Here is a 12,792-nt window from a genome sequence, read left to right on the forward strand (position 1 = left end):
AATTAGTAATTTGTAGGAATACTAGTTTTAAGTAACTTAACCAACACTGGTCATTTACTCTCACAGTACATTTTGTTATACAATATATACAATATACACTGATGAGCCAAAATATTATGACCACCTGCCTAATATGCTGTTGGTCCTCTGCGTACCGCCAAAAGAGCACCGACCCGCCGAGGCATGGACTCTACAGACCTCTGAATGTGTCCTGTGGTATCTGGCACCAAGACATTAGCAGCAGGTCCTTCAAGTCCTGTAAGTTGCGAGATGGAGCCGCCTTGGATCGGACTTGCTGGTCCAGCTCATCTTACAGATGCTCAATTGGATTGATATCTGGGGAATTTGCAGTCCAGGGCAACACCTTGAACTCTTCACCATGTCCCTAAAACCATTCCTAAACCATGTGTGCAGTTTGGCAGGGCACATTATCCTGCTGAAAGAGGCCAATGCCATAAAGGAATACCATTGCCATGAAGGGGTGTTCCTGGTCTGCAACAATGTTTAGGTAGGTGGCACGTGTCAAATTGACGTCCACATGAATGGCTGAGCACAGGGTTTCCCAGCAGAACATTGCCCAGAGCATCACACTCCCTCCACCAGCTTGTCGTCTTCCCACAATGCATCCTGGTGCCATCACTCCTCCCAGGTAAATGGCACACATGTACATGAATGTAAAAGAAAACGGACTCATCGGACCAGGAGACCTTCTTCCACTGCTCCAAGGTCAAGTTCCAATGCTCGCATGCCCATTACAGGTGCTTTTGACAGTGGACAGGGGTCACCATGGGCACTCTGACCGGTCTGCGGCTATGCAGCCCCATATGCAGCAGGGTGCGGTGCACTATATGTTGTGAGACTTTCCTCCCGTAACCATCATTAAAATTTTCTGTGACTTGTGCCACAGTAGACCTTCTGTCGGTTTAGGCCAGACGAGACAGCCTTTGTTGCCCTCGCACAGATGAGCCTTGGGCACCCAACACCCTGTCGCCGGTTTGTGGTGTGTCCCTCCTCGGACCACTGTCAGTAGGTACTCACCACTGCTGACTGGGAGCGCCCCATTTCAGAGATGCTCTGACTCAGTCATTTGGCCATAACAATCTGGCCTTTGTCAAAGTCGATCAGGTCTTTACTCCTGCCTATTTCTCCTGCATTCAACACATTGACCACGAGAACTGATTGTTTGCTTACAATCTAATCTACTCAGACCTTGACATGTGGCCTTTTTAGGAGATGATCAACATTATTCACTTCACCTGAGTGGTCATAATATTTTGGCTCATCAGTGTATGTATACACATACACTATATGGACATAAGTATTGGGACACCTACAGGAGCTTTTATGACATCCCATTCTAAATCCATAGGCATTAATATCGAGTTGGTCCCCCCTTTGCAGCTATAACAGCTTTCACTCTTCTGGGAAGGCTTTCTACAAGATTTTGGAGTGTGTTTGGAGTTAATGCCTCAGCTTACCAAGACATTTTGGAAAATTCTAAGCTTCCAACTTTGTGGAAACAGTTTGGGGAAGGCCCTTTTCTGTTCCAGCATGACTGTGCCCCAGTGCAAAAAGCAAGGTCCATAAAGGCATGATTGGATGAGTTTGGTGTGGAAGAACTTGACTGGCCCGCACAGAGCCCTGACCTCAACCCTATCGAACACCTTTGGGATGAACTACAATGGAGATTGCTAGCCAGACCCTCTCGTCCAACATCAGTGTCTGACCTCACAAATGCTCTTCTGGAAGAATGGGCAAAAATTCCAACAGACACACTCCAAAATCTTGTAGAAAGCCTTCCCAGAAGAGTGGAAGCTGTTATAGCTGCAAAGGGGGACCAACTCGATATTAATGCCTATGGATTGTCATAAAAGCTCCTGTAGGTGTAATGTGTAAGTGTCCCAATACTTTTGTCCATATAGTGTATGTCAGCATTATATTGGCCAGAAATCAGCATTAGCCATAAAAAAAAAAAAAAAAAACATATTGGTCAATCACTACTACTATTTCTTTTTGTGTAAAAGTTTACATTTAATACAAAATTACCGAGTGCACCTTTAAGCTCTATAAACACCATTATGTTGATTACCACAGCAATAATTGAACTCTAACAACCCTCAGTTTTTTTAGACTTTTTAGTCTTTCTCTTGCATCTTTGCACATAGCATGTGGACTGGGTTTATCAGGTATACATAATCATGACAGGAGTTGTAAAACTGGATATAATTTGGCACAGACAAGGTTAGTAAGCGATTTTATCACTCTAGCCTCATGTTAACATGTATAATGTTTAAGTCTCGTGGCTTTACTTTTGAAACTGTGTATGAAATTATTTTCAATGGTAATCAACATTGTGCCACAAATGCTGTTGATAGAGCCCACCTTTTATTGAACCTGGAATATTCTTTTAAAGGTGATGTGTGTAATTTTTGTACTCTCCTATAATAATCTCTCCTATTCCAGTTTATTATGAGGTGACAACTATAAGTAAGCTATTTGTAGGATGATTTCCCAGTGGCACTTACAACATACAGTAACTATCTTCATTTGAGCAGCCCAACACAGAAACACTGACCAAATTGCATCTGTTTGGGGCGGGACTACCTGTTTAACCAAACAATAGAGGACAGGGAAAAACTTTTTTTGCAATGCCATTTGGTGCTAGTGGAGCAGAAAGTACACACTTCACCTTTAGTGCTCACAGAGACAACAGCACATCTTCAAAATGCCAGTGAATTGTGATCAAGAGTCCCTGTAGACAGGTGAGACTGTATAGGTATGTTGGCAGGGGTTTTAACAAGGACCTCATCTGCCAACACAGATTCTTGCAAACTTCTTGTAAACTATTCCAAGGAACATATTTATTTACTCTAATGCTCTAATCACTCAGCATTCTGATTTGGACAAATCAATACCTGGCAAATCTCTCTTTGTCATTTGCCCCGCCTGAGTCATCATCACACCTGAGGAAAAGCCAGAACAAAAACAAAGACCCATTTTTAATCATAATCATAAGACATAAACATCATTCCTGTTCAAATCTGGGTCAAACACTTGAATCACAGATCATGACTAACCTGAACAATTTGCTTCCCTCATCATCCTCGAAGTCTGAGCTGGAAGAAAGGGTGATAATAAACAGGAGGAGGGAAAATCATATTAGTCAGCAACTGTGTATATTGCGCAAGACCACATTCAAACATTCTCGCATTTCGCCACCCATTCGACAGATAGATAAACAGCTAGAGGAGAACAAACAGACTATTGAAGAAAATCAAGCACAGACATTCTTAAAAGCACACTATTGTTGCCCACAACCAAAATGTCATTCCTGTGAATTTGTTTCTGGAAATCCACTGTTAGCAGAACCATGTGCAGCTCTACAAAACCCATGTCTGAACGAGATCCATTTTGACAACACAGGATGTATGTAGTTCAACCAAAAATGTAAATTCTGTAATTTACTCATCCTTAAAGCTGAAGTTTGTAATTTCTGCGACACTAGCCAATCTAGCCATCGATCGGAATTTCAAAAATAAACAATGTTCTCAAAACAGCTTTCCATGTTCGCCCTTCATCTGCTGTTGTTCAAACAGTCAGATAGTCCTGCCCCAAACTCCCACCACTGGTTGAGTAATGTTGTTGGGTGGGGTCTAAGTGGGTCTCTCAAAACAAACACAAGAATCTTTATAGCATTACAGAGACACGGTGTTTACAGTTTTTGAGAAAATTAACCTATGGATGACTCATAGTTGTCTCTGCTAGAGGTAGACCGATATATCAGTTTTACCGATTAATCGGTGCCGATAGTTGCTTTTTGGAACTATCGCTTATCGGCAAAAATCTATGTCGATAGTTGCCGTTTTGTCATCATTTCGTCATTTCAAAATAAGAGTCCCCGGTGTGTTTCAGGCTTGTTTATACTTAATAGTCCTGCATTATGTGCCAAATCTTCCTTTTTTCTGGTTATTATTGGGATTTTGGTTGAACAAAAAACTGCATCTGGGATTTTAGTCATTTTGGACTCTTTTGTTGTTGCCCGCCATAGTAAAGAAAGAACAATTTATTTTTTTGACATTCTATATATCGATTTTTAAAACTATCGGACGATTAACCTTAGTTACCGGTATTGGCAAAATCCACTATCGGGCGACCTCTAGTCTCTGCATATTAAGCTTAGAAAAAAGAACGTATTTTAAGACTGAAAAAGTTACATACTTCAGCTTTAAGTTGTTCTAAACCCATGTGTCTTATGTGGAAGAGAAAAGCAGATAGCACAGAAGGCAAAATGTTTATGCTGCTATTTTACATTAAATGAAAGTAAAACAATTTAACACTCCAAAAATAAAAAAGCACCATAGAAGTCCCATAAAAGTAGTCCATTCATTTTGTGGAGTATATTCGAAGTCTTCTAAAGTCATACGATAGTTTTTCACGAGGAATATACAGAAACAATGTCATTACATAATAAAAACCTTCCCTTTGTCAATGTTTTAAATATGTTTGCATATATTCAAGTACTCATATGAAGCACATATATTTGTATGACAATTAATCATAATCATGAAAGCCCTAAAACAGGCAATTAATTGTCATAATTACAACTATTATTTTGATAATTAATCATCAGCCAAATTGAATAATCGTGACAGACCTTTCGACATCCACTTTCATTGTATGGGACAACAACAGCTAGGACATGCTGCAAAATCACTCCTTTTGTGTTCCACGAACATGAGGGTAAGAAAATGATGACTTGATCAACTGAACATGAGCAGAAGTATTCCAGCACTAATTTACTCACAATCAGCACTTTTATATTTAGAGATGGCTCAGCATTCACAGGCAGTACTTACGTGGCTTGTCGCTTGTTGTTGGCCTTTGACACCACTGCAGTGCTGTTAGAAAGAGATCCAGCTGATGTGGCCATGGCTAGTGAAGAGGACTCAGGCATATCTACAACACACACCAAATACACAGCATGTGAGCTCCAAAATCTACTGACAGCCTTGTCAATGGACAGTGGATTCTAATGGACAGTTTTAAAACTATTATTTGTCTGGAGAAAAAAAGGACATTTAAGTTACATGTCAAGGTTTATGTTGCATATTTTTCTAAAATTATGACTGATGCCCAAACTAATAGTGTACCTATGCAATCAACTAAATTCTCTGCGACAGAAATGTCAACTGCACTGGGAAGTGGAGGAGGCTATTGTCATATGATAATTATTTTGTTACATATGATAATCAAATAAAGAAAAGCCTCCATTGCCATCATTTACAGCAGGGATGCTCATAGATCTATGGAATGAGATCTACTTTTTCATCATGTTATTGCAGCAACACCTACCATGTACAATAAACGCTATACATTATCACAATACCACAATTTCAGTAGTCGGTCGAGAAATTTGACGATTCTCAATACCAGCTTCAATACCACAACAAATAATAATGCTAACTAATGTTAATTATAGAAGAATGATTTCAAGTTCTTAAGTAATTATTCAAGACTAGTAAACAGTCAGTAATAAAACAATAAAAAAGCAAAGAAAAGAAATAGATGAAATACAAATTAAGTTTTTAACAGCAGTAGGCTATCAATTATTCAAGGAAACATTCAGAATGAAATACAACATAAAACTACTACTGGTCTTTACAGTATGATTATAATACATTAATACTTTTTAAAGCTACTAAAGTTACCCAGTCAAGAGCAGTGAATGTTTTGTCATTTTTTTTGTTATGGTTGTTTGATTATTATAATGACACACTACACTAGACAGCAGCAAGTCTATTAGCTTACATTTATACTTACAAGCCCGACATTTGAATACAAATCCACTTTTTTCTGCACTGTTTATGTTCACTTTAGACATCACTCTCTGTGTTTACATGAATACCTCACCAAGACTGGCATTTTGGCAGAATTTTTAAATGTATTTGACCGTTCAGGCATGCATTAGCATAAGCATTTTCTCACACACACACATGCATGTTCAGCACACACACATATGCCATCTGTCAAACAGGGTGTATCTGTTACTAGATCACTAGCGAATTATAAAATTAAGTGCTCTGGATTATTTTCAACAGCAGAATAAGAATATGAACTTTCTAATAAGTGACACAGGCCTAGGCTATCACAAATATAGCTGGTTATTCTTTTGTTATTGACGTTTTAATCAGTCTGCTTCTCCGGTCGGGTAAGTAAAATTCTCTTTCGCTTGCCGCTTCAAAAATCCACTTGTCCCGGACAAGTTACTGCCGCTGGTAGCAACGGCACAAAACACAATGTTAAAGATCTTTTATGTTATTATGAGAAGTGTAAAAATATTTTCCATTCATTATGGAACTGTGGCGGGACAAATTAGCGGACTGCAACAGTCTAGGTAATTAATGGAAAACACTGTACAGGGTACAAAATTAACACAGTGGCCAGTCAATGCCCAATTTTACCAGCCACTGTTTTATATATTTTATATATTTTTTTAATTTGTTATTTTGGTTTTCGGCCCAAAGAAGAAAAAAAAAAGCCGAAAATCTTGGGCGAAATGCTTTATTTTGTGGATTTTCTCCTCAATTTGGAATGCCCAATACCCAATGCGCACTAAGTCCTCATAGGGTCGTAGTGACTCGCCTCAATCCGGGTGGCAGAGGACGAGTTGCCTCCGCGCCTGAGACCGTCAATCTGCGCATCTTATCACGTGGCTTGTTGAGCGCGTTACCGCAGAGACCACCTACTCACCACGTGCCCCACCGAGAGCGAGAACCACATTATAGCGACCACGAGGAGGTTAACCCAACGTGACTCTACCCTCCCTAGCAACTGGGCCAATTGGTTGCTTAGGAAGCCTGACTGGAGTCACTCAGCACGCCCTAGATTCGAACTTGTGACTCCAGGTGTGGTAGTCAGCATCTTTACTTGCTGAGCTACCCAGGCCCCCCTTGGGCGTAAATTTGAACAGAAACAGTCACTTTAAAATCCAGAAACAGAAACACTAGCATTGTTTATGTTGAAAATTAAAGTCCACATCCCCAGAAGTTAAGTGATCGCTTTCTTGGTCATTAGAGCATTGAGAATTTTCCAGCGCTCCAGCATTTTGTGTCATGACCGTTATTGTCAAGCTCCAATTTGACATTAAAGGTCTTTGCACACCAGATGCGACACAATAATGCGAAGTGAATTGCAAACGAATCACACGGGGGCTACTTTTCACAATTCATCCCCTTGATTTATTTAGATGGAATGACATTTAAACTGTGTAACGTACATTTTGGCCTTCAGACAATTGTTTCCCAGCAAGACATAACGCAATCACGTGGTGACTTTCGGTTATGTTGTTGTTCTTGGCAAATACCTTTAACAAATACTTCAACAAAAGTTCAGCCAAAAATGACATTTCTGTTTTCAGTTCTCACCCTCAAGCCCATATGAATTTCTCCCTTCCGAGGAACACAAAATGAGATGTTAGGCAGAATGTTAGCCACAATTCACTATCCCTTAATCTTTTTTCCATTCACTGAAAATGAACTATTGCTTTAAGGGTTTGTTAAAAATGGCCATTTAGTGTTGAAAAAAAAAAAAAAAAACTGAAAGTGTTAACTGATGAAATCCTGAGAGAAAACCTCGCTGCTCAGTTATGATGTTTATTGAAAACAGATATGTATATTAAAGAAAATACCTGCATACGTCAGATGGAGCTAGATGGAGATGAGAGATGTAACAACTGATTTACTTGTGCAGATTTTGGGATTACCGTTTGATTCAGAAAACAAGATTATTGATTTGATGCGTTTATCTAAATGGATTGGTTGACCGATTGCTTCATAGGAATCCATTACTATTCAAAATGTTTATCGCAGCAAAAAATTGCGTTTGGTGTGTAAAGGCCTTAAAGAAACATAAAAGCACCATTTAAATTTCGTTTCCGACACGCGCTGTAAGCGGTAGACTAATCACAACAGACTGGGACATCTGACCAATCAGAGTGAGTAGGCTCTCGGAAAGGAGGGGCTTAGAGTGAACTGATCCTTGAAGGAATCGTTTGTGACAATGTGAGAACAGAGGTGGTGCTGCAATGTATATTATGGGAAAATTAAAGTGTTTTTAGACCTTGGACGCATGTAAACCTATTGTATGAGAGCTCTAAAACAAAAGTAGCCACTTTTAATAAACATAATAGGGGCACTTTAAGTAGTCCATATGACACGTGCATTATATTCAAAGTCTCTTGAAGCCATACAATAATTTTGTGAATCGCAAAGGATGCATTTAATAAGAAAATATACAATTTGCATGCACAGCATGCTTCAGCGAATGAGCGCTTCTTTGTTGTTGACACACACTCATAGCACCCGCTAGGCTAGCGATTGGATCAGTATGATGTGCTGTTGATTTCAGCGCTGTGGCTCACAATATGCGAGCGTACCACATGAACTCCAACACAGATGTAGATGCTTGAAAGTTTAGTTTGCTTAAAACATGCATTGAGAAGGGCACTGGAGAAGCATTTCACCTAATGAAAAGCATATTAAAACAACTGTGAACAAGCCTACAGACAGAAAATCTAAGTTCTTCCTGGAGTGTTCTGACAAAATAAAAGCCAGAAGGTTTTAAAATTAAAAAATTATGACTAAATGTTTTATTGTACATATTACCATGTTATTATTACAAAAATTACAATAATATTTAAATTGACTGAATTAGGGATGTGCCAGGGTGGCCAACATATCAACTAGTCATCCAACAACTGACTACAAGATTAGTGGGGCCGACAACTAACATTAATATTTTTAGTCGTGGTGGTTTTAATGGGAGATGCGATTCTCAAATTAACAGACACGACTTCATGGATAGCGTTTGCGCTGCTGTTACAGCAAAGCGCTGCATCAACAATTAGCAATAGACTGATATATATCGGTTTTACTCATTAATTGGTGCCAGTAGTTCCTTTTTAGAACTAGCGATTATCAGCAAAAAATTGTTTTGCCGATAGTTTTTTTTGTTTTGTTTTTTTACTCATCAATAATCCTCATCTGGTGATAAATATACTTATTCTGCATATATACAGTGTATATAAAACTCTTCATCTGGTGAATATACAGTCTATAAAAAGCTTCATTTGATAAATACTTACATATAGAGCATGATAACAGAGCCAAGTCCCTGGGTATTTAGGGCTTGTTTATAGTTAAATGTCCGGCGTAATACACCAAATCTTAATTTTTCTGGTTATAATTGGGATTTTGATTGCACAATAAACTGCTTTTGGGATTTTATTCATTTTGGACTCTTGTAGCCTCAATAGACTTTTTCACAGACTGTGATGACACATTTCCGCCTTATTTATTACGTTTTTTTTTTTTTATCCCCTTTTCTCCCAGTGTTGGAATTCCCACTACTTTAGTAGGTCCTCGTGGTGGCGCAGCTACTCAATCTGGGTGTCGTCGGAGAAGTCTCAGTTGCCTCCGCTTCTGAAACCATCAATCCACGCATCTTATCACGTGGTTCACTGTGCGGAGTCTCACAACATGTGGAGGCTCATGCTAAACTCCACACTCCACGCACAACTTACCATGCACTCCACTGAGAGGGAGAACCACTTAATCACGACCACGAGGAGGTAGTTACCCCATGTAACTCTACCCTCCCTAGCAACCGGGCCAATTTGGTTGCTTAGGAGACCTGGCTGGAGTCACACAGCACGCCCTGGATTCGAACTCACGACGTCAGCATCAATACTCGCTGAGCTACCCAGGCCCCTACATTAGCAGCGTAAATCTTGCAAATGTTTTTTTAATATTATACATTTTTTTAAATATTGAGTGTAAATTTGTAACATTATGCTTCTTGTTATATTACCCTGGAATTAGTTTAAAAAAATTAATTACCACAGCTGCGAGGGGGTTTATTACAGCTGCTGAGAGAGTGACAGTAAATTTGGCATCTTCTCACACTTTACTGTCTTAATCTACCACTCTCTATTTTTTCCTCTATGGAAAGTCATTCAAACATAATAGTGGATTTATTCTTTTGGTCTTGGAGCAAATGGGTACGTGAAAATAATATTTGCTGTTGTCTCCCATTCACCGCTGTCGAAGTTTACCCTGCAAACGTTTACTTCCACATTCCAAAACCCTGAGTGTGAAAAGGGTCTGTGCCAGCCATAGTAAGGAAAGGCTAAGAAATTTTTCATCGTTATATACAGTGGTGTGAAAAAGTGTTTGCCCCCTTCCTGATTTCTTATTTTTTTGCATGTTTGTCACACTTAAATGTTTCAGATCATCAAACAAGTTTAAATATTAGTCAAAGATAACACAAGTAAACACAAAATGCAGTTTTTAAATGAAGGTTGTTATTTTTAAGGGAAAACAAAATCCAAACCTACATGGCCCTGTGTGAAAAAGTGATTGCCCCCTAAACCTAATAACTGGTTGGGTCACCCTTAGCAGCAACAACTGCAATCAAGCGTTTGTGATAACTTGCAATGAGTCTTTTACAGCGCTGTGGAGGAATTTTGGCCCACTCATCTTTGCAGAATTGTTGTAATTCAGCCACATTGGAGGGTTTTCGAGCATGAACTGCCTTTTTAAGGTCATGCCACAGCATCTCAATAGGATTCAGGTCAGGACTTTGACTAGGCCACTCCAAAGTCTTCATTTTGTTTTTCTTCAGCCATTCAGAGGTGGACTTGCTGGTGTGTTTTGGATCATTGTCCTGCTGCAGAACCCAAGTTCGCTTCAGCTTGAGGTCACGAACAGATGGCCGGACATTCTCCTTCAGGATTTTTTGGTAGACAGCAGAATTCATGGTTCCATTTATCACAGCAAGTCTTCCAGGTCCTGAAGCAGCAAAACAGCCCCAGACCATCACACTACCACCACCATATTTTACTGTTGGTATGATGTTCTTTTTCTGAAATGTGGTGTTACTTTTATGCCAGATGTAATGGGACACACACCTTCAAAGTTCAACTTTTGTCTCGTCAGTCCACAGAGTATTTTCCCAAAAGTCTTGGGGATCATCAAGATGTTTTCTGGCAAAAATGAGACGAGCCTTAATGTTCTTTATGCTCAGCAGTGGTTTTCGTCTTGGAACTCTGCCATGCAGGCCATTTTTGCCCAGTCTCTTTCTTATGGTGGAGTCATGAACACTGACCTTAACTGAGGCAAGTGAGGCCTGCAGTTCTTTGGATGTTGTCGTGTGGTCTTTTGTGACCTCTTGGATGAGTCGTCGCTGCGCTCTTGGGGTAATTTTGGTCAGCCGGCCACTCCTGGGAAGGTTCACCACTGTTTCATGTTTTCGCCATTTGTTGATAATGGCTCTCACTGTTGTTCTCTGGAGTCCCAAAGCTTTAGAAATGGCTTTATAACCTTTTCCAGACTGATAGATCTCAATTACTTTCTTTCTCATTTGTTCCTGAATTTCTTTGGATCTCAGCATGATGTCTAGCTTTTGAAGATCTTTTGGTCTACTTCACTTTGTCAGGCAGGTCCTATTTAAGTGATTTCTTGATTGAGAACAGGTGTGGCAGTAATCAGGCCTGGGTGTGGCTAGAGAAATTGAACTCAGGTGTGATAAACCACAGTTATGTTTTAACAGGTGGGGCAAACACTTTTTCACACAGGGCCATGTAGGTTTGGATTTTGTTTTCCCTTAATAATAACAACCTTCATTTAAAAACTGCATTTTGCGTTTACTTGTGTTATCTTTGACTAATATTTAAACTTGTTTGATGATCTGAAACATTTAAGTGTGACAAACATGCAAAAAAAATAAGAAATCAGGAAGGGGGCAAACACTTTTTCACACCACTGTGTATATATATATATATATATATATATATATATATATATATATATATATATATATATATATATATTAGGGCTGTCAATTTAACGTGTTAATTCAGTGCAATTAATTTTATTAAAAATAACGTGTTAAAAAAATTAATGCAATTAATCGCAATGTCCCAGGACCGTAATAAGGAAGATTCCTGAGAAATGCAAGCTTGTAGTACCACCTGTTTACTCCAGTAGGCAGTAAGCGAGTTCAGAGAACAAAAAAAAACTGTTCAGCACAACTTGCAACATAACATGCGTTATGTTCTTGCGTTCAAAACACTTGATGGAGCGCAAATCTGAACTAAGGGATCTCAAGACGTGTTCTTCTAAGTTTTAAACTATATTTAACTTGACACAGCGACTTAAAAATGGTATGTTTATTATGCAAAGCACCCGAGACGTTTCACGAGGATCTGTCTGACGAAGGTGTACATTGACGGGTCCTTAAACAAGCCCTCATAATAAATCTCTAACTGATTGACAAATTCACTTGCAAAATGGATTGCTGTGAACTGTATGCCAATGACTGGCTTATGTTTAATAATATGGTAATAAACAATACATTGGATTCTAAAGCCGCTTTTTGTATTGTCTTATCAATGCTTAATTATTCTGCCACAAGAATGTAATACATTTAAATGATTTGAATATTTTTTCATTATATATATATATATATATATATATATATATATATATATATATATATATATATATACACACACACTACCAGTCAAAAGTTTTGAAACACTTGTCCGAAATGTTTCTCATGATCTTAAAATTCTTTTGATCTGAAGACGTATGCTTAAATGTTTGAAATTAGTTTTGTAGACAAAAATATAATTGTGCCACCATATTAATTTATTTCATTATAAAACTAAAATGTAATAAAAAAAAAAAATTTTTTTTATTGATGACTTGGACCAAATAATAAAGAAAAGCAGCC

At 38.7% G+C, this 12,792-nt stretch overlaps 1 protein-coding gene across 8 annotated transcripts in view; it reads right to left on the minus strand.

Moving 5' to 3' along the window:
* LOC127454380 (aryl hydrocarbon receptor nuclear translocator-like) overlaps positions 1–12,792 on the minus strand; it is a 41,000-nt gene that overhangs the window by 23,191 nt on the left and 5,017 nt on the right. For 6 of the 8 annotated variants that reach the window (XM_051721551.1, XM_051721548.1, XM_051721547.1 and 3 more), the window contains 3 exons: positions 4,857–4,956; positions 3,078–3,116; positions 2,916–2,963 (listed from right to left, as the gene is read on the minus strand). In XM_051721551.1, the coding sequence (XP_051577511.1) occupies positions 2,916–2,963; positions 3,078–3,116; positions 4,857–4,954 (185 nt within the window). In that variant the 5' untranslated portion in view covers positions 4,955–4,956. Of the gene's footprint in view, positions 1–2,915; positions 2,964–3,077; positions 3,117–4,654; positions 4,717–4,856; positions 4,957–12,792 lie in introns of those variants that run through there. The other 2 variants (XM_051721552.1, XM_051721555.1) reach the window with 2 other exon arrangements.

The sequence above is a fragment of the Myxocyprinus asiaticus genome, chromosome 16, assembly GCF_019703515.2.
Source record: "Myxocyprinus asiaticus isolate MX2 ecotype Aquarium Trade chromosome 16, UBuf_Myxa_2, whole genome shotgun sequence".
Taxonomy (NCBI): Eukaryota; Metazoa; Chordata; class Actinopteri; order Cypriniformes; family Catostomidae; genus Myxocyprinus; species Myxocyprinus asiaticus.